The following is a 27,492-nucleotide window of genomic DNA, read 5'->3' on the forward strand; positions in this document are numbered from 1 at the left end:
GAAACACACTTCTCCCTCCACGATGCCTCCTGCACAGCAGAGGAGCTCGCTGCTGGCACCAGAGATACTCAATTCCCACGCTGACTCCAGCAGAGCAGAAACACCAAGCCACATAGCTTGTGTTATGCAAAAAACTTAAGCCTCTGTGTATTATTTAAAATGCTTTAGTCAGAGGTTGTGCTTAACACCACCGTTATCTCCACAACCATTCTGCTACAACACCACTTCCCATCTTTGTTTCCTAAAAGCCTTTCCAACTGCATCAATCCCTTTTGCTCTGTTGCTATCCCAGATCCTGCTATATCACTGCTATCACATTTAGAATATACTTATCTCATACCACCTGGGGATATTGTACTAAAAAACCCCATATATATATATATATAATCCCTTTAGAAATCACCCTCCTTCAGCACAAACAAAATATTATTTCAGAAGTCAATGGAAATGCTGTCCTAGTGATGTAATCGTCATGCAATCAGTCCGTATGATGTAACAGGAGGCCACATAAAGCACCTTCCTTCCAGACTGCAGGGGAAGTTCAAGCAAGTGTTAGGGGCTCTCGGCACCATTCCTGCTCATGCTTTAGGAGGAAAATAACTAGGCAAAGCCTTCTTACCCCTTGCCTCCTTACACAGCCCCTGGGGCAGTTGCACCCTGCACACCAAAGCAAGGGAGAGCACGTCAGACCAGCCAGCCCCTCTGCTCCCAGCAGACGAGAGCGACAGGAGAAGCTGATAGGCTTTGCTTTTCTAAAGACAGGTGATTGACTGATAAACTGCATTGACAGCCCCACACTGCTGCTCCAGAAAGAGTGATGGCATTCAGACAGCCTGCCAGGGAAAAGGCTCCGTTTCCCAATTCCTCCCATGCACGGCAGACAAGTGTAGGTCAAAAATAAGCGTAGTTTATACAGTGCCAAACCACCACTGGGAAGCTTGTGATTGCCCCCAGAGTTGTTTGGGAGGTTTGCTCAGTCTCAGTGCAAAGCCTGCGGCTGGCACCATGGCAGGCTGCCGAACCAGGGTCCGCGGTGGGCTCTGGCAGGAGCTGCCTGTCCGCTGCCCAAGGGAGGAAAGTAAACGTATTAATCACCCACATGTGCACAACGTGAGCCAGCACGGCGTTTCTGGGAATATTGTAATTTCAGCACATCCAGGAAAATGCCAATGTTTTTGTTTTAATTAAAGCTTATTTACAAACAGAATATATACAATATTTTGTTCTTACAAAACAGGTGACAGAAGCTTCAATCAAATTATTACGAAAAAAATTTAAGTTGTACTTCCAATTAATTCCGACGACACAAGAGTCAGACCAACAGAATCGCTGTGTCTTCAAAGGGAGGCAAATGAGCACTGCTTAGGCTGACTCTGACCAAAACACAATCCGGACCAAACCAAAACAGCACAATGGAAATAAATGACCATTTTTAGAGGTTATGGGGCCAGTGCCCCAAAGCTCAACAGGCGTGCCCTGTGCTGCAAGTACAGCTCCAGGCACAGTCGGAGAGGTGTTTGCAAACCCTGCCGGGAAGGCAGCTCACTGCTGATTTCAGGACAGGCTGGCAGAGCAGAGCTGTTTACAGAAGATGGCTTGTCAAACAGAGACAGATGCGGCAAATAAAATTTTATGAAAATGTGAAGTGGTGGGGCAGGCGAGAGAGCAAGCGGCTGGAAGAAAGTCCTGCAGAAGCCAGTGCCAGCCCTGCCGTGGCCACAGCACACATCTACATGTAAAGCAGAGAGCCGTTCCTCCCCCCCAGCTGCCCTGGGTCCTCTTCCACCCAGCACCCATGCAGGCTGCTGCAATGCTGTACACGCAATTCTCCTCTCTCCAGATGTCTCTGACTTTAGTGCTGTAATGTTGGCACGTGCCTCTGGCTCCCTAATCGGTGTCAGACTTCCCACTCCGATGCAGAGCGGCTCAGTGCAGTCCAAGGGGTTACAGCACGGGAGAGTTTCCAAGCCACGAAGGGCAGTGCCCAGGGCTTGACTTCCATCTCCTGCCTGCAGCAATCGGGCACCCAACTGCCATCGTGGCTTTGAAATCTGCCCTGCGTGAACAACGAGAGCTTTTGCAGTAGGAAATAAGTTGCTACTAAAGTTTAGGTGGGAAAAGGAAAAATCTCCTGTTTCAGGGCTGATGCCGATGCTTCATCACGAGAGATCAGGGGGAAGTTTTCATGGGGGAAAAGGGGCAGGTTACCGAATCACTGCTCATTCCATAGCATTTTCTGCTCTCCCCGGCAGCTATGCTGCAGAAAACACACTAGTCAAGTGGCAAACACCTTCAACTTTTGCCAGGAACTCCCCATAGAAGCTAAGCAAACAAAAACATATGTAGGTTGATAGGTTTTACTTATACCCTACAACAGACTAGCTGCAAGCAATGGCTGAGACCCTGTAGGAAGAAGTAGTGGCCAACACCAATTTTGGTGCTTCACTGCAAGATGGAAGTGCAGAGCAGCTGCTGCTGTTCTCCTAAGGGCTGCTGGTGGCCAGAAAGCTCCAGATATGCCTCTGCTATAGCCCAGATGACATGACCACAGGTAACACCGAAATAAGGGTCCCCACAGCAAAGCCTGCAGTTTCCCTGGGTGCTTACTGCTGCCTTCCCTACAGCACCTAACGGGAGAAGGAGCAGCAGTGACCTGCTCCCACCTCCGCTCCCCGCGGGGCAGGCTCCCACCCCACCATGCTGGCACCATGGCACCGTAACCACTCATACTGTACCCCAGGAAAATACCAAAAGGCTGTACAACTGCTGGCCTGGCAGCTTTCTGAGCCGTGCCTTGTATAAAGGGCTTTCCCTTCTGCATAGCTAATCCTCACTATCCAGGTATTAAAACCAGAGTAACTCCCGTGCTAATACTTGCTTTCAACAGAAATGACGTCTTTCTCTAAAAACTTAAATTACAGGTTTTCTGCTTCTGAGTATTAGAAAAGACCCAGAATTAAATCCTTCACTTTCAGAGTAAAACCAGGACCTACTGCAGGAAACAGGTTGCTCAATGCAATGGGGCAATCTGCAGGGAGCACCCACTGGGTTTGTGGTGTCAGCCAGAAAGGCTCTCATAAGCAGAGATCATCCACAAAGCACAGCAGCCACGATTAAATACTGTTTTCTGCATCACCGGGACCCACAAAGCAAGAGAATAGGATCACACACACGCTCATGCAAAACCACCCTAGTTCCTTAGCTGAGCACAGGTCAAGGGAGGATGAAAGACACAGCGTTTGAGCTGGTTTAAGTCAAAAAAACCACTGCAGAACTGACTCTGCTCTCAACACATCCCTGAAGACATTGTGGTTTTGATTTTAAAGAAGTCCTCCAACAGAAGATGGAGGCATAGAATCTGGTTTGTAAATATAATTTACGAGGACCAATGCAGTCCTTGCTGTTGCTTTTTTGCTATGAAGATGCCTTACTCAAGGACATTTATTATCCTCTCCCTACTCTGCCATTAAGGTCTGAGATGAAGAAAAACAAATGCAAGATAATTAAGCTCTTTACAGGAGAAAAACCAGATCAAACGTAATTTTCTATGTCTTAAAAAGAATTGGAAATGTCTAGACAGAAGACAGACAGAATTGGTCTCAAATGTATTAGTTTCAGTAAGGAGTTGAAGCCCTGAATTACAGGGGAGAGATTGAAGTCTGCTCCTCCTCAGAAAACATTCCACAGCATTACCTTACCCTCCCTGTGACTCTGACATCCTTTAACCTGCCTGTGATATTTATATCTGATAGCAGGGGACTGTAATCTGGGTCACCAACAGCCTGGACAGCCACTGACAAACCTCAGCAAGAGCTGCTGGAAATGCAAGCAGCACTACAGCGTCCCAGCTCTGTGCCTCTGGGGAACTGGCTCTTACTGGGGGAGAAAAAGACAGGAATGGGAAAAGTTTTCATCTGTCTGGGAACTCATAGCACAAGCAGAGCCACCCTGAGGTCATGGGGATTTGGGACACTCTCTCCTTCCACCACAGGGGTCACAGGGGCTCCATCTACTTCAGGAAAACCCTTACAACCTCAATAAATGAGTTTGCATAAGACATCTACCCCAGGGGCATCTGAGCTTCAAGTACTAATAAGGTTATTGCAGGCTGCCAGAACATACTTCTGTCATTTAGATTGGTGATGTGACAGAGGAAAGGCAAGCAAGTCACAGCAAAACAGCCCACTTAGGCACCATCAGAGACCTGGTCATCCAGACACAGAGCTGGAGGAATAAAATTTTCCCAATTCAGCAATCCTATGGGATTTCACAAGAAAACAAGCACAAACAAGAGAAGGAGGCCCACTTGGACAGCCGGAACAAAACTGGCAGTGCAGAAGTCCTGCCATGAACCAAACCCTGCTTCCTTGTTGGAAGTTCTCTCAAAAACAGTCTGGTCAAACCCAAAATTTCCAGTTCATAATAGCAATATTTCCCATTGGCAAGCCCTTCCCCAAGAAAACCCCTTCCATTCCCACCCAGCCTGGGAGAAGGACCTTACCTGACACGCATTGTACAGAAGCTGATGCTCAAATTTCTTGATCCCCAAAATGTTTTGGAACATCTCATAGAGCTGCTCCTTGCTGAGGATGAGCTCCGAGGCAGCGCTCGCTGTCATCCTAGCCTGCTGCTTGCGGGGATCCTCTTCCCCACGGTAAATAGCATCAAACTTAGCCATCCAAGAGCTCAGGACCGTTTCCTTGCTGAGGCCATCAATTTCTGGCAGGCTGCGCACTCTCTTCTCAATGTGTTTCTTGAAGACCTCCCGGGAGTCATTCGCTGAGCACCCTCCGCTCTGCACCATTCTAGCAACACGGTCGCTTTTCAGGAATACCTGCAAAAAAAGGGTGACTTCAGACGGTGTCAGTTAAAAAGAAAATTAAAAAATCCCCCTTAAGTACCACAAAACATGGTTTCACTGCTGGGAAGCCCACTAACTGCCTGCCAGTACACTTTCCAGCTCCTCACTCAACAACCACATGTTGCCATATCGACAGAGGTTTCCGCTGTACTTTGGGAAGGATAATGAAATCAGGTGAAGCTCTGCTTTGCATCCGCTAAAATGGAACATTTTGATGCAATTAGGACTTCATGCGATGTTGCGGTCGCACCTCACCAGATACGTAAATGCACTTTGGGAAAACAGGATTATATTTTGCTCTATCAAATGTTTTAATAAGGAAGTTACTGCACAACAACATTCACCTAGCCAAGTTCTGCCCTGTTAGAGGGAGCCTCGTCATCTTCCTCAAGTCAACAGCATTGCTTTGCATTTATCCTGGTAGCCAGGCTCCTGGGAAATCTCTGACCTGTGCAAGGAGCAGGCTTACATTAAGCTACTACACTGGAGGAGATCTCTGCAGACTGCCCTGCTGTCACAAGATGACAGGAATGGCATTGTATTAATTAATTTAACGTTACCTTCAGTTAAATAACATGTGTGTCCCACTTCTCCCATACCCTGGTCTTTCCACCCTGGGCAACCAGCACTGCAAGAGCACCATTAAAACACCCTGGGAAAGGGCAAGGACAAATGGCCTGATCTTTGCAAACTGATGGGTAAACACCAAGGCAACTCAGATCGCTAAAAGGTGACATGGCCACAGGTGGATGAGGCCAAATCCCTTCCCGCTCCAACTCTGCTGAAGTAGCACAGGATGGCTCAGCACAACTTGAGGGTGCCTGGGAAGGCTTTGCAGAGAGAGCAGCCTGCAAGGTGCAGGACACTGACAGCAGAAGGGAGGGAGAAGGCGTTTGATGAAGATGCTCTTCCCACTGCAAGAGCAACAGAAGGGTCAAAACCTAACAGACTCCTGCAGACCAGGAGATGTCATGGGAACGATGCAGAGCTGAAGGACGAGAGAGGGACAGGGGGATATTGTGTTGGCTCTCCTCTCCCAAGCCCTGAACACAGGAGAGCAATCAATGCCCAGCAAGAACTGCTGTTTTATTAACGATGCTGAGAACGGATGAATGCAGCAAGCTGGGAAGAAGCTGTGCCAGCACAGGGGTGTATCTGTCAGTTCTCAATAATTAAAGAACTTGAGGATGACCTAAGGACATGGTAGATTTTTTTTAATACCTATCAGCAACATGGCACTCCATGTTCCCAGATGCTTGATGGCATAGGCATCTATCAGCAGTGGGAGTGGGTTTTGCTCCAGGACCAGCCCAAAAACGCTGCTGAGGAAAGCTGGGCTGTTTCCTTCCAACATCACCGTGCTGGGGAGTGCTCCCTGCAGACGAGACAGGCAGGATGCCACCAGTAGCCTCTTCAGTCCACACTGAAATGATACCAGCACCTTATCTCCTTGCAGTGCTTAAATATGAGTGATAACACCCCAGGTGTGTGCAGGTGCTTTTAAGTAATAGGTGAGAGCTACCAAAATCCAAGCTCCCGACGCAGCTGAGAAAGTCCCCAGCACACTGACTGCTGGAAACGGTGGGAGGTCATGGTGTACAGCCCTTGGCTCCCACGTCCCCTCTCTAATCATCCTCTCCGGCTGCCTTTGGCCTGACCCTGTGCGACAGCGCTAGTGACATCCCATACCTGCCAGCACCAGCGGCTGTGGTTACCTGTGATACTCCCCCCCATCAGAGGGGTGACGGCACTGCGAGCAGAGGGACCTGACTGCCCGTCTCCCCTCAGTCCTGATTTATCCTCCCCGGGTGCGAAGCAGCAGCCAGCAGAAGCCAGGAGAGCTGTGGCTGGCAGAGAGGAGGCAGGCGCGGGGGGAGCGCCAGTCAGACACAAAGCAGCAGAAAAAGACCGTGAAATAGGAAGATAAAAAAAGATGAGAGGTGTTTTGTCCTGCAGAGCGAGCTGCTTTCTTTAGAAAATACCAGGTGAATCGCCCAGCTGTAAGAATGCCTAGTAGGATTGCCAGGAGTCTAGAATTGCTGGAGCAAAAGCCTAGCGTGGGTGCATACAGAGGAGCATGCAGAAGGGAACTGGCCTCTGTGAGCTGGGTCAGGCATCTCCTGCCACGTCCATGGACAAGCCCCCAGGTCACCTGTGGTCCTGGCTCTATCTGCCCACAGCAGAGTGGAAATGGGTCTAACAAAGCATTTCCATAATACCCACTAAAGGGACTGCTGAGTAAAGTGCTGGTTGACAGACAAAGCTTTACTCATTGGAAGTAAAAAGACATGAGACAGGGTCTCCTGGAGTGTCTGTTGGAGCATGCTGGGCCCATTTTGCACACATGGATCTGCAGCGTTCCTGCAGGCACAGCGGTGCTTTGCAGTGGAGCCTGCTCAGCTCACTCAATCTTTCAATTTGATAGCGCCCATCAACTAGTCTAAGACTGGAAATCACACGCTTACCCCGTGACAGCAGACTTAACAGCAGAATGTGGCCATGCAAACATGTTCATGGCAAGAACAAACGCATCCCTGACCTACCATGTCACCTCTACCTCTTTCTTTCTCCAGCAAAATAGAAATCACTCCCCAGGTAATAAACCTATTCTGCACTGTCAGTGAGTGGACCCCTTAGAAACACCAGCCGTGTCCTGCACAGAGATGACCAGTTTCAGCTGAGCAAAAACCCCAAGTTTTAGTATTTCCCAAGCCACCATGCAGCTTTATAAGTCAGTACCTAAACGCCTATCTCTAGATAGCATCCATCCAAGGCACAGTCAATTGCATAAAAATCTGAGATTTGCAGGAGCTGAGATAAGCAGGATCTGCTGCGATTGCACCATGGCTCGACCAAGGGTGGGCACCCCCCTGCAGAGAAGGGAGGAAGGAAAACACCATCAGCAGAGAACGCTGCTCAGGCACTGACAGGGGGCAGGGGCTTTCTGCGGCGAGGCTTTGCCTTGTGCCACCGCAGATGGTGCCGAGGAAGAGACATGCTACAACTGCACAGAAGCTGAAAGTACACGGTGATAAATTAAAGGAGACCGACAGTCAAAAAGAAGAAAAAGAAAGTTGTGCTAAAGGACACAGAGAGATGCGTTATGCTTTCTGTGGCCTGCTTTAAGTAGGACAGAGCAGGTGGAGTGTCCAGCTGAACTGAAGACATAGGGCTTGCAGACACCTAGAGCTGATCAACTGCTCATGTACACTTGATTACTTGGGGTAATTACACAGCACAGGACTTCTGGAGCTCATCAGGACACACTCTCAGCCAGACCCACCAGTGAAACAGGGATGTATTTTGCCTGGTTTTAAGCAGCTTCCTTTTCCTGCCCAATAGTCTTATCTGAACAGATTACGTTGCTCTTAGATCCTAAAATGCAGCTCACGCCATCTTGAAAACTTTCTCTGAGAGCATCTGTTCAGTGAAGCTGTGGATAAACTGATGATCCCTTGGCAATTTCTTTTCTGATAAGAGATGTAAATTACTCTCCGCTTCCTTCCTGTACAGAGGATGATGGAGCAGTAACTACTAGGCCGGTTTAATAGAGTTAATCCAGGGATAATTTGTGCTTTCCTTACACAGAAGCAGCTGCTGCCATTTTTTATAGAGTTAAAATTCTCTTCAGTTTTAGTATCTGATTTTGGTCCCCTCTTAGATTCCACTTCCACAGAAATATTTTATGTAGGCAATTCAAAATCTTCACCTTTTATGACAGAATAGCTCTAGGGAGAAAGAGAAATGGTTTGCAGAAAGGCTAACAAAAAAAATAGGCGACACTCCTCATACAAATCACAAGCACTGTTTCCTTCAAAAACAGAAGCGCTTTCCTTCTGAGAAAAGATATGAAAGGCAGCATTAAGAGCTGCATACAAAGAGGTGCAAAAAGACAGACATGCATAATTATTCTTTTGCACAATTATGAATGATGCTTCATGTTCTTTGGTATCATCTAGTTTTGTAGATGTACATCCTCCTCCCTCTCCCTTTGCTTTACAGCACTTGTCATACCAAAAAGAAAAGACAAGACTCTTGCTGAAAATCCCAAAGTCATTAGACACAATGCAAAAGCTTCAGCGAGAACTGAACGTGCTGCCCAGTTTTCTCTTGGTATTTTTCAGAGGGAGCACGTGACATGTATTTTGTATTGTGCCATCTTCCCTGTTTTAGAGTACACTGTTTAAAATATCAGGAAGATATTTAAGGAAGGGCTTAAAGGAAGGGCGATCTTCCCCATAATCAAGCTATAGGATACACCATGGTGTAGGGGTTGCCATGGTTGCCATATGGTTGCACGTTCAAACACTGAACCTCACAAACCTTGTGATATACCAGACATCAGACAGAAGAAGCCTTGCACTTGTGTTTGATTTGTGCTGTTTGATAAAGGACAATCCATTAGTTCAGAATTCAACCCCGTTTGTGAATAGCGGCAAGAACAAGGATTCACATGAATATTGTATTGTCTCTCCTTACCTCATAGTAGCTTTGGACAGCATTTATAAAAGCTTCATCTGCCACAATCTGGGTTTCTCCGTTGAGAAAGGCCTGGAAACGATCTTTGATTGTCTGGAGCTGCTGCTTACTTATCTGCAAAACATGGAAAAGGAGAAAATAAGTCAAGAAAAGTTTTGTATGAGGAAAAACCCCACTAATTCTTCTGCAATATCTTATCAGGGTGCTAATGACGTGCATGTCTGCTCCCCTTTGGGGACTGCAGCAATAGATGAGGAATCAGCCATGCATGGGTACACACACACACACACACACTCTTCAGCCTGGCAAGTTCATTTAAGCATCGTGAGCACCTAAAACCACCCTCGACATCACTTCTAAACAACTCTGCCACCACAAAATGCACACAAGACTTTTACCGCTTCAGGTACACCTAAGTCAAAAGCAAGCTACTGTGTGCATGCTTGGAAAAGACTGTTTCAGCGCAATCTCTTCCCCATTTAGCCTCTCCTCCCATTCAGAAGATACGGTTTTATCACTGAACGGGAAGCCTTGCAAGCTGGCTGTTGAAGATGGCACTCCTCAGCACTCCGGGGCCTTGGTCTTTCCTCGTTCGGTTTTTTCCCTTGCTCATTTCTTTTGTCTTGTCACATATAAAACACCAGTCGGGACCAGTGGTGAAATAATTTAATGCCATTTAATGCCAAAGAGATCATAAGAGGGCAAACCTCTTCTACTTAGCCTAGCAAGGACCTTCTCTGCTGTCTCTTTGCTGATCAAAACAGCTTCTGTCCAGCATACAGCTGGTACAACTTACAAGATAGTTCTTATTTTTGCACAGTGACATCAATAGAAAGTTTACAAGGGTTTGTTCCAGCCTTGTAAGATAACATGACATTATTTTGCCAATTTATCTGTCAGTTTAAAAACAGATATAGCTAAAAACACCCACATCTTCAGCTTGCAGCGCAGTCAAAGTCACAGCAGGCACATAAGTCATGTACCAGCAATGCCAGTACAACAGCTTAAGATGCTGATAACACTCATGCTGAAGCACTGCAGGCATTTAACTGTAGTTATGCCTCGTTTACCACGTGGCTACTTCAGGTTTGAGGATAAGAATTAATTTAGACAAAAGAGAAGGAAGCAAACAAGATGTATATATGATAACTTCAAACTTAAAGGGAAGAGAGAGCAGTAAGAATTAGGACAACTGTTTACTAATGACCAAAAGGTCTAGAGAAGAGGGGTTTTTTCCCCCACTTGTATGCCAGCAGAAGAAATCAGCCCATTAGAACTAAAAAGAAAAATAAAAACAATCACTCTAAATGTCTAAATGGCTTTGAATAAAGTATCAAAAACTAGAGATCCAAACAACTAGAGCATAATGAACCCTGGTAAACACAACTAGTGATAAAAAGCACAAGAGGGACCACTTGGAAAATGCAACGATAAATATCACTAGATCTAGATGATGTGCCACACGGGGTGTTTAGGGACTGCAGTAACAAACATCATGAATACTGGTAATTAATTCTGCAACACCACACTGAGTAGGGTTAGTGAGCAATGGCAATTTGATGTGATAATCTGGGATTAGTTTATCCTGTTGCTTATGGAGAGGTGTTCATCAAAGTGACATAAAGCAAGACTCAATATGCTCCGCTTCAGAAAACATGGAACAGCCTTTGCCATCCCTGGGGGTGCTGGAAAGATGGGTAATTGCCACCCCCAAAACAGCAGCCCACACTTCACAGGGCCTCACACATGCAACAAGGCTCAGCGTCAAAGGGCTGGAGCAGGGATTGTCCCTCTAACCTGACCCACCTCAGCCTTGGCCATCATCTGCAATAAGCCCTGTGGAAAAGCACTGCCAAAAGCTCCCAGCTTTAAGGCTGGCAGGATCTAATTTTTGGCTCTAAGAGTCCATTTGCCTTGTTAGGCACCTAAAACCCTTTGTGGCGTTTGCCAAGAGCACCCTAGACATCATGAGCCCTTGGGCAATATGCACAGCATCAGACATAAAGGAGGCTCCAAACCTATCTGAGCTGATGGAAGCCCTGATGGAATTGAAAAGAAAACTGGGTCAGCGATAAGAGGAGCCAGAGACAATGTAGTGATTGAGTGGGAGACACCTGTGGGAAGGTGCTAGGTCTGTTTTTATTAAGCATTTAATTATCTGGGAGAAGAGAAAAGCAGGATGTTAATTAAATGTATTGACGGTTTTGTATTAGCAACCATTGTGAATGTCAGGCAGAAACGACGGGGCGATAGAGGCCGTATGAAACCAAGGAAAGAAACAGGAAAACTACAGGTAACACTGAAATCAGGGTGTTGAGGCACAAAGACAGACACACTAAGAGCACAGATACTCTGAGCCAAGAGGCTTTTCTTTTGGGATTTTAACAATGTGCGTGGCATTTTTTTGTTTGGTTTTTTTCCAGATTTCCTAGGACAACCTCCAGAAGTCCTTGCTTGTTCAATTTCTATAATGCCATCTAGCAGCAATATTTCATGCTCCTTCCTCAATACTGATGGGCTACCTTCAAAACTAATGATGCTCCTTGAAATTCCTAGAAACTCCCAATACACAGCTCACATGTGAGCCCCTGGGGGCTGTGGAAATGAATCACTGGATTTGTCTCTATTGGAGCGTCAGTCGCCTCCTCCTCGCCCCCAAGCTTTATGCAAGTATTTTCCTCATCCAGGGAAAAGGAGATCCTCTCCGATCACACCAGGCTGCAGCATGGCCCAGTCCTTGGCTAACGGAACCCTCGGTCTTCCATCCCCGCCAGACCGTGAAGCAGCACTGGTGTATTGATCTGCGTCTGTGCCACTGTTATGGACGTTATCAAGAAAGCAGACAATCTGAGCCAGAATTAAGCTCCTTTCATATTAAATTTAGCTTCTGCAGCACAGCAGCAGCCGCCTGGTGCAGAAAGTCAGCACCAGCCGGGAAGCAGAGGGCAGTCAGACCTGCAGGTCAACGAAATCTGCCCAGCACGCTCCATCTCCTATTTTACGCCTCTTCCCCTCCCTGTTGGGCACCAAGGGCATTGCTGCCGAAGCCCAGAACTGCCCCTCGGGCAGGGGGGTCACCTCAGCCCCAATATCACGCTCCAAAGCCTTTAAGCAGGGCCAAGCAATGCCACCAACGCGCCACAGGCTTAGAAGAGCACGTGCCCTGAACACCCGCCTGGAAGCTTAAGTGTTTTAAAGGCAGGGGTGTTACTTTATCTCTCATTATTAGAGTCACCAGCGATGAGCTAGAAACCCACATGAAGCAAGCCAACAGCTTCTGCAGATTCAGTAAGGCTACTAAGGGGCCAATACAAACCACTTCCCATTGAGTTACCTTCCGTGGCGTGCTTACAAATAGCGGAAAACAATAGAATTGCTTCCCCCTCGAAGCACATCAGTACAATAGCACAGCCTTCACACCAGCTACGGCCGGAGGTGAAGCCCTGTTGGGTTGCGAGCCCCGCGGGTGTAAGACTGGTGGGGGGCAGAGCATCCCTGCCCCTGATGCAAATACAAATCCAGGTGCCGTCACACAGGAGAGAAGTAGAGAACTGGGAGTAAGCAGGAGTACCGTGGTGGGTGGAAGAAGTTTATTCTATTTACCTTCCCTCGCTTTTCCAACCCCCACTGCTTTTCCCCACAACTTCTTTCAGTGTGTGACAGCCATTAAAGAAGTAACAGTCATTTCTGCATTTGACAGAGATTGCAGAACACCCTGCTTGCATGCAGTGACTCTGGACCCAAGTGAACTCTCCCAAGTTAATATTGTGGCAAGTTTATGCAGAGTGTTTCACAGCCTTTATCAATCTAAAGCATGTGAGTACTTAAGTTGCCAGATACACACGTGCATATTAAAAATGTAATTAATTGAGTCAGAGATGATGAACTCCTGGCACAGGTATCAGGCAGCGTTCCCATGGAGCTTTGGGCTGGCATCCTTAGTGGATTGCACGGCTTTTTATAAGAAGCTTGGCAGAGGTCTTCTCCATAACAGACTAAATTACGGCAAAGAGCTCACCACTGACTAGATCTGGGTATCCAAATGCTCCCTACCTTCTTGGTCTAAATATTTTTTTTTAAAGAGAAACTGCATTCCCAGTGACCTCAGAAATAGGGTGGAACAATCTCTGGCACGTGCCATGTCCCCACCATGGTCACAAGCAAATCACAGAGGCAATTTCTTGAATGTGCTTGATGGAGATCTCAACAAACGGCACACCAACCTCCTCGGGACAAACACTCACTGGCAGCTTTCTTGCTATGTGTTATTTCTGCACATATTCCATCTGACTCAGAGCCGAACGCAAACCTGAATGCACAGAGCCATGGCACCTTCTCCAGATTTGTTCCAGCCAGCGAACAGCTGGCACCATCTCTGCACATGGTCTCCAGCCTCCTTCGCCTACACTGAGGGAACGCAAACATCGCAAAGAGGAGCTGCTTGGCACAGAAAAGTTCCCTAAAAAAAGTTATACACAGCAACGTGCCCCACTAATCCATCCTCTCTCCAGAACATTTTGCTGTGTCTGAGCATGCATGAACAAGTACGGCCATACAGCTCGCTGCTTAGGGTCTATATTACACAATAAGATGTTTTATACCCCATGCTGTATCATGGATGGGCTCAAAGCAGACTCTCAGATTTAGGTGCTTTGAACTTCAAAGAACCAGAACAACTTCTGCAGATTGTTACTTTTTTAAAGTGAACTTTCAAACCTGCATGTGTGAAGAAAACAAGATGACTTGCACTCGCAGGACAGTTGCCTTTCCAAGCTTTGTATGATGCACACCAACAGTATTAGATGTCCAAGAGCCACAGATGACATGCCTTTAAAGCTAATAGAAAGGAGCGTTTCGTAAGAATTTATAAGAATTCTTGCGTAATGTTGCAGTGAGGGTGGTCCAGCACTGAGATGGGGGGCCAGAGAGGCTGTGGCATCTCCAGCCTTGCAAATTTTCACAACCTGATTGCATGAACATAATCTGGTTTGGTAGGGAGCCCTGCTTTGAGCAGAGGAATTGGGACAGAGACCTCCAGAAGTCCACTGTAACCTCCATTACCCTATGGCAGTACCATATCCAACAGAAGGTTTGCAAGGACAGGCCGTCCTAGATTGTAGATTGCCAAATGTTTTAGGACTAACCGCTGATTTGTCAGTGGCAGGCTACTGAATAACCCATCCACAGCTGTACGTGTACTCAAACCAGCTAATAAAGCCATATCCATCAATGTGACAGCTGCTGGAATAGCTGTCAGATCTGAACTCTGTAGAAGGAGGTTTTCAGGTGAAAGGCACCCCTGGGGTGGAGGGGTGACCCCCTTTACTGCCACACTTGAACACCTCTGATCGAGGACTGGGTGTTTCGGTGCACTGACGGCTGACGGTGCCCTTGCACCCAGCGCACCCCACCAGAAGGGTCTGCCCCGCAGCCAGGACACGAGGCTGCACCATGGTGCTGCACGCCGGTCCCTGATGGCTCAGCCCATCAGTATCACCCGTGTCTCGCAGGAATCGGTTCAGCTGGGGACTGCAGGTAATTCCCAGGGGAAGCACCTCTGCCTTTTGTCTAGAGAGACCAAGAGCACCACAGAGCTCTTCCTCCTCAGGGCACCTGCCGTTCAGGTACCACTGCAAGGAGGAATATTTAACTGCTCACTGTGCTGTTGTTCTGGGTTTGGTTTCATAACATCTAATAAATACTTTATTGCTCCTCAGCAGCAGGTGATTTAGGAAGAAGCTAAACCAACTGAATGAGCATCCCTCATCATCACTGCTTCCACAGTCAGAAAACCAGCCACGACGTGAACAACATGGAAGGGAGGGAAGAAGGTGCGGGGTGCCAGAGCAGCTGAGTGCTGGCCCTGGGGGAGAGGCCAGAAGCCCCAGCAACAGGCATGAGACTGGAAAAAATCCATCAGGTTATTTTGCACTGGGAAAACACATCAGGTTCTCCCTGCGCCGATGCTGCTTTCCCCCTGATGAGAGAGAGGACCACACGGGGGGTGACTCACATCCGCAGCGTTTGGGGTTTTACTTGCAAACTCTCCTGGGCAGACGGGGCTGCTTTGCAAACAGCTGAACGTCACTGGCTTTTCGCTGTTAATGTAAGAACCAGCATTAACTGCCAGTCTTGGGGAACTTTTCCCAGCTGCCTAACAGTGTATTTTCTGGTTGTTTCAGAGAAGTTGAATATTTGTTACCAGAGAGAGCTCCTTGTGCTTTGCTTTCTGAGAGCCACAATCCATCTTTCCAGGGATACCGGTCTGGCACGTCCTTTTCCCTTACAGTCTGACCGTACATGGATCACTGTGCACACACCCACTGATCTACTGCTGTCTATACAATTCCCTCTTTGTAGGCACTTCAATTTGTTGCCTTCCCACGCTGTCCATGATTTACAGGCCCTGGTGCATCCACACTACCCACCCTTTCTCCAGCCACACTCCTCCTTTGTGGATGGCAAATAAGGAAAGCACCGGTCACGTCCCCGGCCACTAACCTGGTGCCACCTTTTCCTCTCTCAGAAGAGGTGCCCAGATGATTTGCTGCAGAGAAAATGATTGTGCCATCACCACGCCTGGGTTTGCACGCACAAAGCAGCGAAGGGCACACACAGACCCTTCTGCCTGCAGCAGCTCGTGCCCTTGCCTGCTCAGCCCACCCGATGTGTTGGGGATGGGTCAGAGTGGTGGGGACCCTCCAAAAGCAACACTCCTATGTACCCACCTGTGCCATGCTGGGTTTGGAGACAAGCAACGCAAACAGCCCGTGTGTCCTTCCACGCCAGCCCAGTGCTGATTTGCTGCTCAGAGACTGAACCAACCTCTCACTCAAGCAGCCCAACAATACAAGAACAATATTTCCTGACCTAACGGTACATGTCTGCTTCAGCAACGTGACTGAAGGGGTTAGAAAACCCACCGGAGCTGCCTGCAGAGGAAGCAAGCCCCCTCCTCTGCCCAGCCAGAGCTACCACCCAGCTGGTGCCCTACCACAGCATCAGCTCCGATCCTTGCCAGGACCTCTTGCTACCTCTGTTATTACCAGCAAACTCCAGCAGCTTTGCAGCACGTGCAGCGAGTGCTAAATGATTTTGGCACTTGGTAGAACATTTCTTCTTTAAAGAGGCTCAAGTATTGCTGGATAAGTAACGGGAAGGTAAATCATCAACCCCTTTGGTTAGGCCAGTTGCAGGCACAGAGCCTCTAGATGAAGCAGAGCAGATCTCCTTTCCACTGCCCCAGACTACATCCAGTAGCAGGTTTGTCAGAAGAGACAAAGCGCAGGCTCCGTGTCGCTCTCTTTGAAACACGTGGATGCTCTTTTTTGTCCTCTCAAACCCCGAGTGCATTTCTTTTCTATGATTCACTCTGCCAGCTAGGCACACTTCTTCAACATAAATGAAAGACCTAAAATGTTATTATGGCTGCTCCTGTTTTCTGAAACACAGTGATGCACCATGCTAAAAGAGGAAAGCAAAGCCAGAAGTTGGGACTGGGTCTTTGCCATGACGACCTTCTCCCTGGTGCATTCCAAGCTACACCTTCCTTCTGCAACCTCCCATCACAGGGCAAGCCTAGGTGTAGAAACATCAAAAGATACCTTGCCACTGCCTGCTTCACTTGCTAAATCTGTCTGTACCAGGTGTGTCCATCCAACGCTCCCATGCCAACCCTGCATCTCCCCCCTGCAAATGGTCCCCTTTTCGATTGAGATCAACCACACTTATTGGAAAAAGCACCTCTGACAGGTTCAGGAACTTCTGCTCCTGTCTCCAAATTTCTTTCTCCTGCTGTCTGTCTCTTCTCCTGGCTGGTCCTTTCTCTGCAGCTGGTGTGCAAGTGAATAACCCCAAGATGGAGCCACCTGACAAGAGCACAGATAACTTGGAACTTCTCCCAACTTTGATCTTATTTTACCTAAGCAAGCCATTAGCAGAGTGAGTTTGCAATAGATCCAACAGACTAAGCTAGCCCTGCTGGGTATTTTTCTGTGTATGATCAAACAGATACGTGCCCCTATTTTTTTACCGACTAATAAAAATATGACTTTGATCTCAGAAAAATGGAGAAGCCAGCACAAAATATAAGCAAGAAATAGCAATGATGAAATACTAAGCCAGGGATTGAGCATGGGCTGAGGGGCAATTGCTGCTCTAAGTAACCTCCCTGGTGACTTCTGCTGTGATGGCAGCCTCGCCTGGTAAGCTCTGCTGTGTAGAACGCATCATCGTGATCTGGCAGCTTTCAGCAGAAAGCCCAGCATCATCCTGCCTGTGGTAAAAGTGTAGCTGCTCTGTTAATAAAACAGAAAAAACAAACCCATAAAAATACTAGCAGAAATACAGCTAGCAAATAAAACCAGGAGGCAAATAGAATGGAGGCTGTCTAGGATGGACAGAGTGACATGCACAGCCTCCCAACACTGGGTGCCCCAAAGGCAGGAGACAAATCCCTTTATTGCCCTGAGGTCTGCTCCAGGCTGGACTCTGCAGCTGGCTTCTCTCCTCCTCCTCACTCCAGCCCAAACACCTTCTTTGCTCCCTCCCAGTCACCCTCTGCTTTATCCCAGGTCTCGAAGGCTGCTACCGCAACCACTTACACAGCCTCCTCTGGAAAATCCTGCTAGCAAGGGCCTGGGTCAGAGGTGCAGGTCAAGTCATGTTTGCTTTGACCGGCACAGGAGCTCTCTGCAAATGCAACAGAAATGGCTCAGCCTGCTCTTTTCTTCCAACAGTGCAGTACGTGTGGTAGGCACAGTCCATTGCTGCTCTGAGACCTCCAAAAAAAAAAAAACCACCTTAGCCCAGGAAAAAGGATCAAGATAAGGTCTTTCTTCTCCTCTTGAGCCTTAAAGGCAGTCTTGAACAGTAACATTTTCACTCCTCTTTTTTCTTCGGTTGGCAAACAACACATGGTCACTTGAAGCTTGTGAGTGTTGATGCGACACAGCTTCTGAGACATTACCTCGCATACTTTCATGCTTCAAGACCATGGAGTGCTGCACAGTGGAAGGGCATGGTGTGGAGCTGGAGAATGTCACAGGTCATCTCCCATGGGTCACGCATGCTGTGTCCCTTGGAAAAGTCAGGGACAGGCTGGGCTATGAACCTACTAGAATTTGTACTTGTTCCAGTATATTCTGAGGACAACTCCCAGAACTCAGATGTTTTACAGCCTTACTGACAAAGCAAGTAAAAAAGTCAGTCTGGGGTATGGATGCTGCACATCTATTGCCTAGTGGCCACAAAGCTCCAAGCCTCCTGCTCTATCACCGAGACAGGCATGTAAAATCTCTCAGTTCAATCACCTGCAATAGATAGCTGTTACTGTGTTTATTTAATAATAAAAAATTTTGTGCAAAATCTCTGTCCTGGTTGAACCATGACAATCTCCTACAAGTGCTACAAAGGTACATTCACAAATGATGCCCAGGTGCCCAAAAAAAAGAATTGCATAAAAGTGAATGGTTTTACTCAGCTGATGAATGTGGCCAGAGCCCCTTTGACCATGGACACCCTGCCAGCCCCTCCTGAGGAGTAACTATCAGTGGAGAACCTCTTCCCACCAACCTGGTCAATGTTACTTGGACAGTACAGTACTCTTGAAGATCAGTAACCCACACTGCTGCTGATACCACCCAAGCATCTCCATTCTTGGACTACTTTAGGGGCTAGGCAAGGCTTGGTATATCCTGCGTTTGGAGATCCCAGGCACAGCCTAAAGACAGCTAAATATCCATAAACTAACTGACTCCAAAAAGCGGGTGAGGGATAGGGTGGGAACACGAGTTGGTGCATGCTGGTGGGTCCCCCATAGAGGAGGGCAGTGTCCCAGTATCCAGGCAAGTCCTCGCTCTCCAACAGCCCAGTTGCCTGCTTCTTTTGTGCCGCATCTCCCATTTGTGAAAGGAGAATAACAGCACTTCACTTCTCTCCAGAAGTGGCTACACGCATGAAAAGACTGAGAGCCTCTCACAGACTAGGATGGTGGGCTGTCCAAGAAGAAAAGCAAGCTACTTTTAGAAAGGCACTTTTAAATCACTATTTGAACTATTTTCATCTCTATGTTCCCACTCCAGGCAGACCTTACATACTGCAGAAGCTAATCGTCCTTCCTGGTTAATGTATACAGTGGCTCATGCTGACTTGAAAACATTAAACAACCAGAACTAAGGATCTCCTACTGACACTTCAGATCTCCAAACAAAAAAACCAGCCTGTCTCCTTTTTTTTTTTTTCGTTAAAAAAAAAAAAAAAAAAAAAAAAAAGTACTTTGACCATCACCGGAGTTAATTTTGTACCATTTTCATCATTAAGCTCTTAACTTTCCTCCATGTCACAAGCTATTTTAAAAACAGTTCTTACTGAGCAGAAGCAACGGACAAAGGAATGGAGACTCAAGGACTCCCGGTGTGTCCCAACCTCGGTGAAAGTGCTGTTTTCAGCCCAGCAAAGTAAGCAGGGGAGGGAATGTGTTAGATGGGTCTGAACAAGATACAAGAAATGGAGAGAAGCTTCCAGGCAGAAAAGGCTGAAATGCTCAGCCCTGCTGTGGGCATCCTGCACGCACCCGCTGCCCCTCACTGAGAGCTGGGGGAACCACCACCCCCCCAAAATGGAGGGCTGCTGTCTAGATCAACCTGAAATTGGGCTGTTGGGGTGGCAAGGGAAGCAGACGCAGGTCTGAGCAATATTTCTTTTCCAAAGAAAGCACATTTTCAAAGCAGCCCATCAAGAGACCTAACCTATTACATGCCAGGGCTCTAAGTACAACTTGTCATGTTTGAAGTTTTCCCTTATTCTATGCATGTGCTATGATTTCCAGGAAACAAACAAAAAGAAAGAAAACACCCCAGATTTTAAAGAAAATCTGTTTAAGAGCCAAACACATCTCTGATCCAGTAAAAGATAAGCTGTCTCCTTCAGACAGCACTTGAAAAAGGTTCAATCAATCAGTCAAGCCAGAACAGAACTTGTTTCTAGATGGAAAAACAAGAGAGAAAAGGTGTGAAACTGTAGTGCACCTCCTCCTCCTCCTCACATTTCCTGCTAAAGTGAGTAATCTCAGATTTTACAAGGGCATGTTGTTTAGAAGAAAAAGTTTGGTAAAAGGTAGTTTGTTCTGAGGCAGCAAACTACTGCAAGAAAACACAGCATTTCAACTTTCCATCGCCACTGCCGGGCAGAGACATAGGAATATGCTTTTGCATGGTGGCTGGTACGTACCCAAAATAGCCAAGAATGAACGTCTGCTCCTTCAGAGGCATTAGGGAACATTATTTGCAATAACATTGTTCCACTGGGGTGATTATTAATATTTATTTTAAGGTAAGGCACCGTTGAAATTATCCAATTTCCTTCCACAGCCCTAGTCTTTGGTCCCAGTTTACGTCAGAAAGCTGAAAATGGAAGGGGCGAATCTTGCAAACTATCTGAGGCATCACAGAGATAGCGTGAGAACCTGATGGGGACATACCCCCCAAGGCTAGTTTAACTAAAGCAAGTACTCAGATTTCCAGGCTCGGAGCACATTCACTTGGCAGGGGAGGCTGGAGGAAACAGTGGCCTTTTCTCAGCTTTGGGCTGTAAATATAAATTAAATGTAGCTAGGGAAATCACGTTCACTACAGCGCACACGCAGCATGCGTGCAGCATGTGCAGGTCCCGTGCTGGCATCTGCAAAGAGGACAATTAGCTGCTTGCGTGAAATTAGGCATGGAGTTCGAGAATGGTTTTTAAGGTAAGAGAAAGGCCATTTGCTGGCTGACAGGCTCTGGAGTCTGCAGTGATCAGTCTGAGCTTTGCAACACAGGGAGATCTGCTGGGGAACTGGTGGAAGGACAGAGACCCCCTGGGTGAGATGTCCGGGCCACCCACGGCTTGGCACTGGGACCTTCCCCCCAGCAAAACCCACCGGTAGAGTGGAAGAAGTAATGCCATAATAAACATGCACTTGAAGCATCCCTGGGGGGCATCTGGCAGGAGCATGAGGGACATCCTAGCTCCCCGAGTGACTGTCCCTCTCTGCCCTTGGTGCCTCTAGCTGGAATGCTGGTTGTCTTTTGCCTTTCACCTCCTGCCAAGTTTAATTAGAGCTAAATAACACCCCCCAAAGCTGCTTGTTGTGACCCAGAACCAGCCATCCAGCCCCATACAGCCGGGCCCAACTGCAAGATATCACATGCTGTCTCCCTGGCGCAGACAGCAAATGCAGCCAAATCTGGTCCGGTCCAACCTGGCTCTCCCAGCACCCATCTGCAACCCAGCCTGGAGACAGAGACAGTACTGGTAAGCTGGAAGTAAAAAACCCCAAACAAACAACAAAACAAAACAACACAAAAATACCCCCAAACCCAAAAACATAAAAAGAGCGCCTTTTTTTTTTGTGCCTTGATGGCCTGTAGTGCCTTTTTTTGGCTGAAGGTGAAAGATACTAGTTCTAAACATCCAGCTTTTCTAACAAACCCAGAAAAAGCAAGTTTGCTACCACTATTATATATTAGCTACTTAAAGTCTGGCAATTTTCAACACAACAGTTGTATATGGCCCTACATAAAGATCCCTTCCAAAACCACATGATTACACATTAAAACCTCTCTCGTATAAAGCTAGGAAAGCTGTTTTAAGGATTCCTGTGCAGTGTAGTATATTGAAGGCTGTCTCAAAAAGGAGAGAGCCATTTTTCTTCTTTGGGCTTTAGGCAGGATATTTTTAAGGGCTTTGAGTGATGAGCTCTGGGCATTTCTGCTGGGAGGGTTACTGCCCACTGCTATCCCCTTCCCATCAGATGAGCTGTCTCTGCTCCTCCCTTGCAGGTTGTGTGTGGATGAGAGGAATTGCAAACTGATGCTACATGAGCAGTGACCTGCAGCAGAAGGGGATGTAACAGATGGAGCAAACACCCTCTTCAACACACCCCCAGAATATGTTGTCCAAGCCCAAAATCCAGATTTCTTATGTCTCTTATGCCACCTTATCACTGGCTGAAAAAGCCCAGGAGGAGGGAAGAGAGCAGGCTGTGCACAGAGGCAGCACAGTACAGTCCTAAAGGGCAGGAGGGAAGAACTGCCTGTTACTACATCTGGTAATGAGTTTGTCTGCACATTGAGAGTACAAGTTGAAACCCCCACGAAAAAAGCAACACAGCTACTGCAGATTTGAAGCATATAATTTCAGAGGAGCGTTTGTAGGAGAAGAAAACACGTGGGCATACAGAAAGAGGAAAAGACAGAATCAAATTATTCTTCATAAAAGGCAGCTGTGCTAGAGTTTGCCTACAGCATTCTCCACCCCAGAGTTTCACTTCTGCTCCCAGCAGCCGTGTAAGAGGTCACTGAAACCATCGGAGTCAAAACCACAAAAAGCAGGAAAATAAGCTCCCCAAATGAGCACAATGCGTTGAATCACTACTCTCATTTTCCTCCTCCCAGCAAGCGTGAGGAACAGGCTATGTTCTGGAAGCAGGTCTGTGCTGGTGGCAGATCCCGGAGCTCAGTGGCAGCTGGACCACAGGACCCCGTGTGCTCTGATCCCACGCTGTGCTGTACATGCACACACAGTCCCAGCGACTCCAGCTCACCTCAGCCTACAGCGTGGATTGCTTTTTTTCAAAAAAAACCAACCAAACCTCAAGCATTCCTATTACAAGCCTCAGCCTACGCCAAAGAATTAGAGATAACTGTTACCTGCAGAAATTGGAAGGAAAAATACTAATCTTAAATATTGCTTAAATAAAAGCTGCAGAACTGAGGATCTGGGAATCCAGACTTTTACCTGAAAATGCCCCCAAAATATTTGAATGAGAGGAGCCCAGAGTTTCACTCCCGGTGCTAACTGATGGGCAGGCACCGGCACAGCCAGCCATCGCCTCTCCCCAGGCACGCGGCCCGGTGACATATTGCAGAAGTGGCCCACACAGCCTGCTCGGGAGGAGGCGTCCCTGATTGATGGTTGTCTCAAAGACAAATGCCTTCACACCCCTCTGGGATAACGGCAGCAAGCTTCCCTGGCAGCCGGGCGAGGGAGGAGGCACGCCGAGAGATGGGGAGGGAGCGGCGAGCTCTCGAGGTGCGCAGGTGAAAGCGGGCGCTGCCAAAAAACACCGCAATGGCTTCGTTAGCTGGTGCAGCTCCTCTGACATGGCCTCAAAACCCCGTAAAGAAGAGGGGACCGAGCTGAAATGCAACCAAGCAGGTTTTATCCTGAAAGCCAGGCAAGGCCAGGGTGCGCACGAAAGGAAAGCGCCAGCGAAGCAGCACGAACAAGCCTGTACCCCTCGGTGTGGCAGCGGTTTCACGCTGGCAGGGCTTTTTTCAGCGATGCCAGCATTGTTTTGCCATTCAGCCACTCCTTGTCTGCAGTTTCCAAACTTCAGAGACTTCAGTTACTTGAGTGGGCAAGTATCCTGCCCACACTGACAAGAGAAGGACAAACTGGTGTGAAACTTTGTTCCACCTCCAATTCATCCCCGCTTCAGTGCTTGGCTTGACCCACGCAGCAGAGAAAGCTGCCAGGTTCCAGCCAAAACCCCGGCTGTGGGCTTGGAAAGCCAGAGATTATGCATGCTGTGGCAAACAAAAATCAGCAACAAATTTCTCTCCACAGGAAGTCTTGGAAAGAAAAGCCAGGGAAGCTGGAAATAGAAGTCACCTGAGAAATTCAGCACCACTACCCATTGGGAAGCAAAGGTGCAGCTCCAGTCCTGGAGAAGATACTTTCCCCTCACTGACTCAAAAGTCAGTCTTTGTCAGGAGCATGTAACCCCTGGAAAAGCTCCTTGAGCCCAAACGCAGAACTAGCAGGCACAGGTCACTCCTGGTTGATGCACGTCTGTGTCTTCTTTGCAATTTTCACTTCTCTCTCCCATGCCATCTCCTGGGGTGTACCTAAACTCCTCTTAAATTTAGGGGGGCAAAATGTCTTTTTTATTTCCTTTAATCTTCTGCACTGTGACCACTTCTTTTCAAACCATATACTATTTTGTTGAGCTTTATGATTAATTCCTTAGACAATTTTCACAGAAATGTGATTTAAGCAAGGAAAATGAAACCCAATTCATCCAGATACAACAGAGAAGCACAGAAACAGAAGATAGCATCAGAAAAGAAAAACAACACAGAAAGATAGATGCCTTTGCCACATTGCAGGCTAACAGCAGACAGACATATGCAGCAAGTGCATGACAGAATGAAGATGCTTATCTTGAGTAACCCAGAATCTGGCCAACGTGAATCATTAAGAGCAAGGCATACACCAGCCTGTTTGGAAGACCAAGGAGACTTCAGAATTGGTCTGGTAGCTGAGCTCTCTGCTAAACTTGTGCACAAATCCTCTTGCCTACAAGCTGACATTTGGGTGGGCAACACAGGCTGCTTTCCCTGCTCAGGGGCTGCTGCTGTGCTGCTGAAGAGAAACCAACATTCCCTGTAGCTACAGAGGGCCACAGAGAAACCCTCTGAAGCACTGTGTCAAAGGCTGGAGTTCGGAAAAAGACTTTTCCTCCTTTATTCTTGGTGCCTACAGAACCAGCATTAACCCCCACCACATTCTTCAGCTTTACAGGCTCTTCCCAAGAAAGAAAATAACAGACCATTAAGCTGGCACAGTACGTATGAAGTGATAGCAAGACCCCTTGCAGTAAAATCTCTGTGTGACGCAGAAGGAATTACCTCCATGATCCCATTTCTGCGAATCCTGCAGCATCACGCTGTCAGACAGCGGAGCACCGTGCAGGGGCTGTTGTGCTGCTGATGCCAGAGCGTGATTTCCATTAGTGTTAATAGGAACTACTGACAGAAGCGGCAGCCAAGAAGCCAAAAAGCCTCCAATCTCGATGATTGCCTTTGATAAGTACAGAACTGCATTAAGTCAGTCCCAGCAGCTGTACCACACAAATGATCACGGCTGTGAGCACGAGAAAACAGCCAGGACTCAAGTTCAACAGGCTCCAAAGAAGGGCTGGATCCCAGCTGGGATGAGGAGATGGAGCCAGAGCAGTGCAAATGGCCAGCGAGGTATCAGCAATGCCATAAGCCTACCCCTGGTCCAGCATTCACGTGGAGGTCGGTTACAGTCCTTGGGAGCAAGCCTGAAGGAACCAGGTGGCCACCACAGTGTTTCTTGTGGCTAGCCCAGGAACGGCTATTGCCAACAACCACCAAATTCCTTGGCATGGGGCACGGAGGCTGTTTTTCTATCTTCAGTGGAAACATAAGAGAGTTCAGAAGAAAAGTATAGGTATGGAAAAACAAGGGCTTAGAATCAGAAGATAATATAACAAGAAACATAAGATGGTCCATGAAAAAACTACAGGTATGGAAGAACAGGGGCTTAAAATCAGAAGGTGATGTTTTGTGGCTGTATCTAGCTTCACTTGCACAGCTCTGTAACAAGCAACCAGAAAGAAGTATTATTGCTTCCTAGCTCTATGCACATAAACATCTTCCTGGGATTAGCCTGTAAAGTTCTTGTACAGCCTACTCACTCAGGTTTCTGCTTCCTACAGCCAGCCACCCCTGGGGTTATCAGATCCCTTGAAGCTCAGGATCTCCAAAACAGAGATTTTAACTGAAAAAGTTAATAACCCTTGCTCAAACACAGCACCACATCAAGAGCCTGGGGTTCAGCTGTGCCTACCTCTGTTTCAGAGTGACAGTTCAGTGTTATTTTTGCCTTGTAAATTCATTATACCAAGGGAAAGACAGTTGCTCTTATTTTCATTGGTTTTTAGCAGACAGCAATCATACAATCATTGCACGTTTACAGAAACAAATCCCACTTTAAACGTACTACTTTACATCCCCCATTATGGTCCAGCATTTCAGACAGAAGGAAAAGTCCATCATTACAACCATCACTTCAAGTCACTGAGGCTTTTGGATATGCAAAAGCCTAGAGAAAATTCACCCCCAAGATACAGATATAGATTTTTATTCATTAGAAGAAAAGCCAGATACAAACCATAGTCCTTTGAGAGCGGATAAACTAGATGTCAAGGTTATTTTCTTCAAAACAGTTTAATAAGCAGGTGCTGAGCCTGTGGTGGCTGTTTATCGAGCGTGCCACACGAGGCGCGTCGCTGGCACATCCTTGGCCCTTGCAATTTGCAGCAAAACCATCAGGTCTCACAGCACACCCCCTGCCAGTTTGAAGTGTCTCCCCACCATCTCCACCACTCGTTTCTCATCAGCTCTCCGCAGACAGCAGCGGGTCATTTCATCCTGTTACTTACACCACAGAAATTTAGGCTCGAGGAAAAATGGGCATAACAACATCACATCATTTAAGCAACCAACTTAGCTGACTACATCAAATTCTGCCTGAACTTCTGCAAGAGCAACAGACCTTTAATTAAACTAACTAGCCCTGAGCCAGAGAAATACTTTTTTCCTGCTGATTCATTTGAGAGGAGGTGATGGTGCTGAGATTACCTTCACAACCCAAAGCACTATGGAGTGCTCCCCTCCAGCTCACTCAAGTCCCTTTGGTTGCAAATGTCTCTGCAGCAGCCTGTGCTTCCCAGGGACCTGCCTTGTCCTGTTCGCACCCAGGTCGGCTCCAGGGTTTATTTTTGCTGCCAATAACCAGACTCTCATGGCGTCCCCGTACCGCTCAATGCAGAATGGAAGCAAAGAAAAACCCCACCAGCCCATGCCCCAAGGTACCCGTAACTCAAACCATTTCGCATGATAACCCACGAGAGCCAGGAGCAGTCCCCTTCACAGGGCTGTGTCAAGGACACAAGTCTGTGTCCCTTGGGCTCCAGGAGGGGAGCCCAAGCTCATGCCGATGGGGTCTGGACACGCTGGGTGCAGGGGAGGAAAAGGGTCCCCCCCTCCTGCCGTACCTGCGCTTGCCCACATCAGGTTTGCCAGCCACCTTCGAAAAGCCAGACTCTTCATGGGAGCAACCTGCTGCAGGGAAGAGACACCGCTTTGTACCACCCAGCATGATGCTCCATCATGCGGCACTGTCCAAGCCCACACAATGCATTATGTTTTACTACACACTGAAGTGAGCTGCATTTTTAAATGCTTTTTTTCTTTTCTTCTGGAAAGGAGCTCATTAGAGTAGAAAAGGATCTCTGTGACTCTCACATGTATGACTCCTGTACTTCAGAGATTTTTAATTTGTGTTATCCGACTACCATG

The 27,492-nt window shown here is 47.5% G+C and overlaps 1 protein-coding gene across 2 annotated transcripts in view; it reads right to left on the bottom strand.

Moving 5' to 3' along the window:
• The window catches only part of CADPS (calcium dependent secretion activator), a 222,069-nt gene that overhangs the window by 168,845 nt on the left and 25,732 nt on the right, over window positions 1-27,492 (bottom strand). For both annotated transcript variants that reach the window (XM_049826416.1, XM_049826415.1), the window contains exons 2-3: window positions 9,341-9,454; window positions 4,502-4,834 (exon numbers count right to left, since the gene is read on the bottom strand). In XM_049826416.1, coding sequence (XP_049682373.1) covers window positions 4,502-4,834; window positions 9,341-9,454 — 447 coding nt within the window. The remainder of the gene's footprint in view (window positions 1-4,501; window positions 4,835-9,340; window positions 9,455-27,492) is intronic.

This window comes from Accipiter gentilis, chromosome 23 (genome assembly GCF_929443795.1).
Source record: "Accipiter gentilis chromosome 23, bAccGen1.1, whole genome shotgun sequence".
Taxonomy (NCBI): domain Eukaryota; kingdom Metazoa; phylum Chordata; class Aves; order Accipitriformes; family Accipitridae; genus Astur; species Astur gentilis.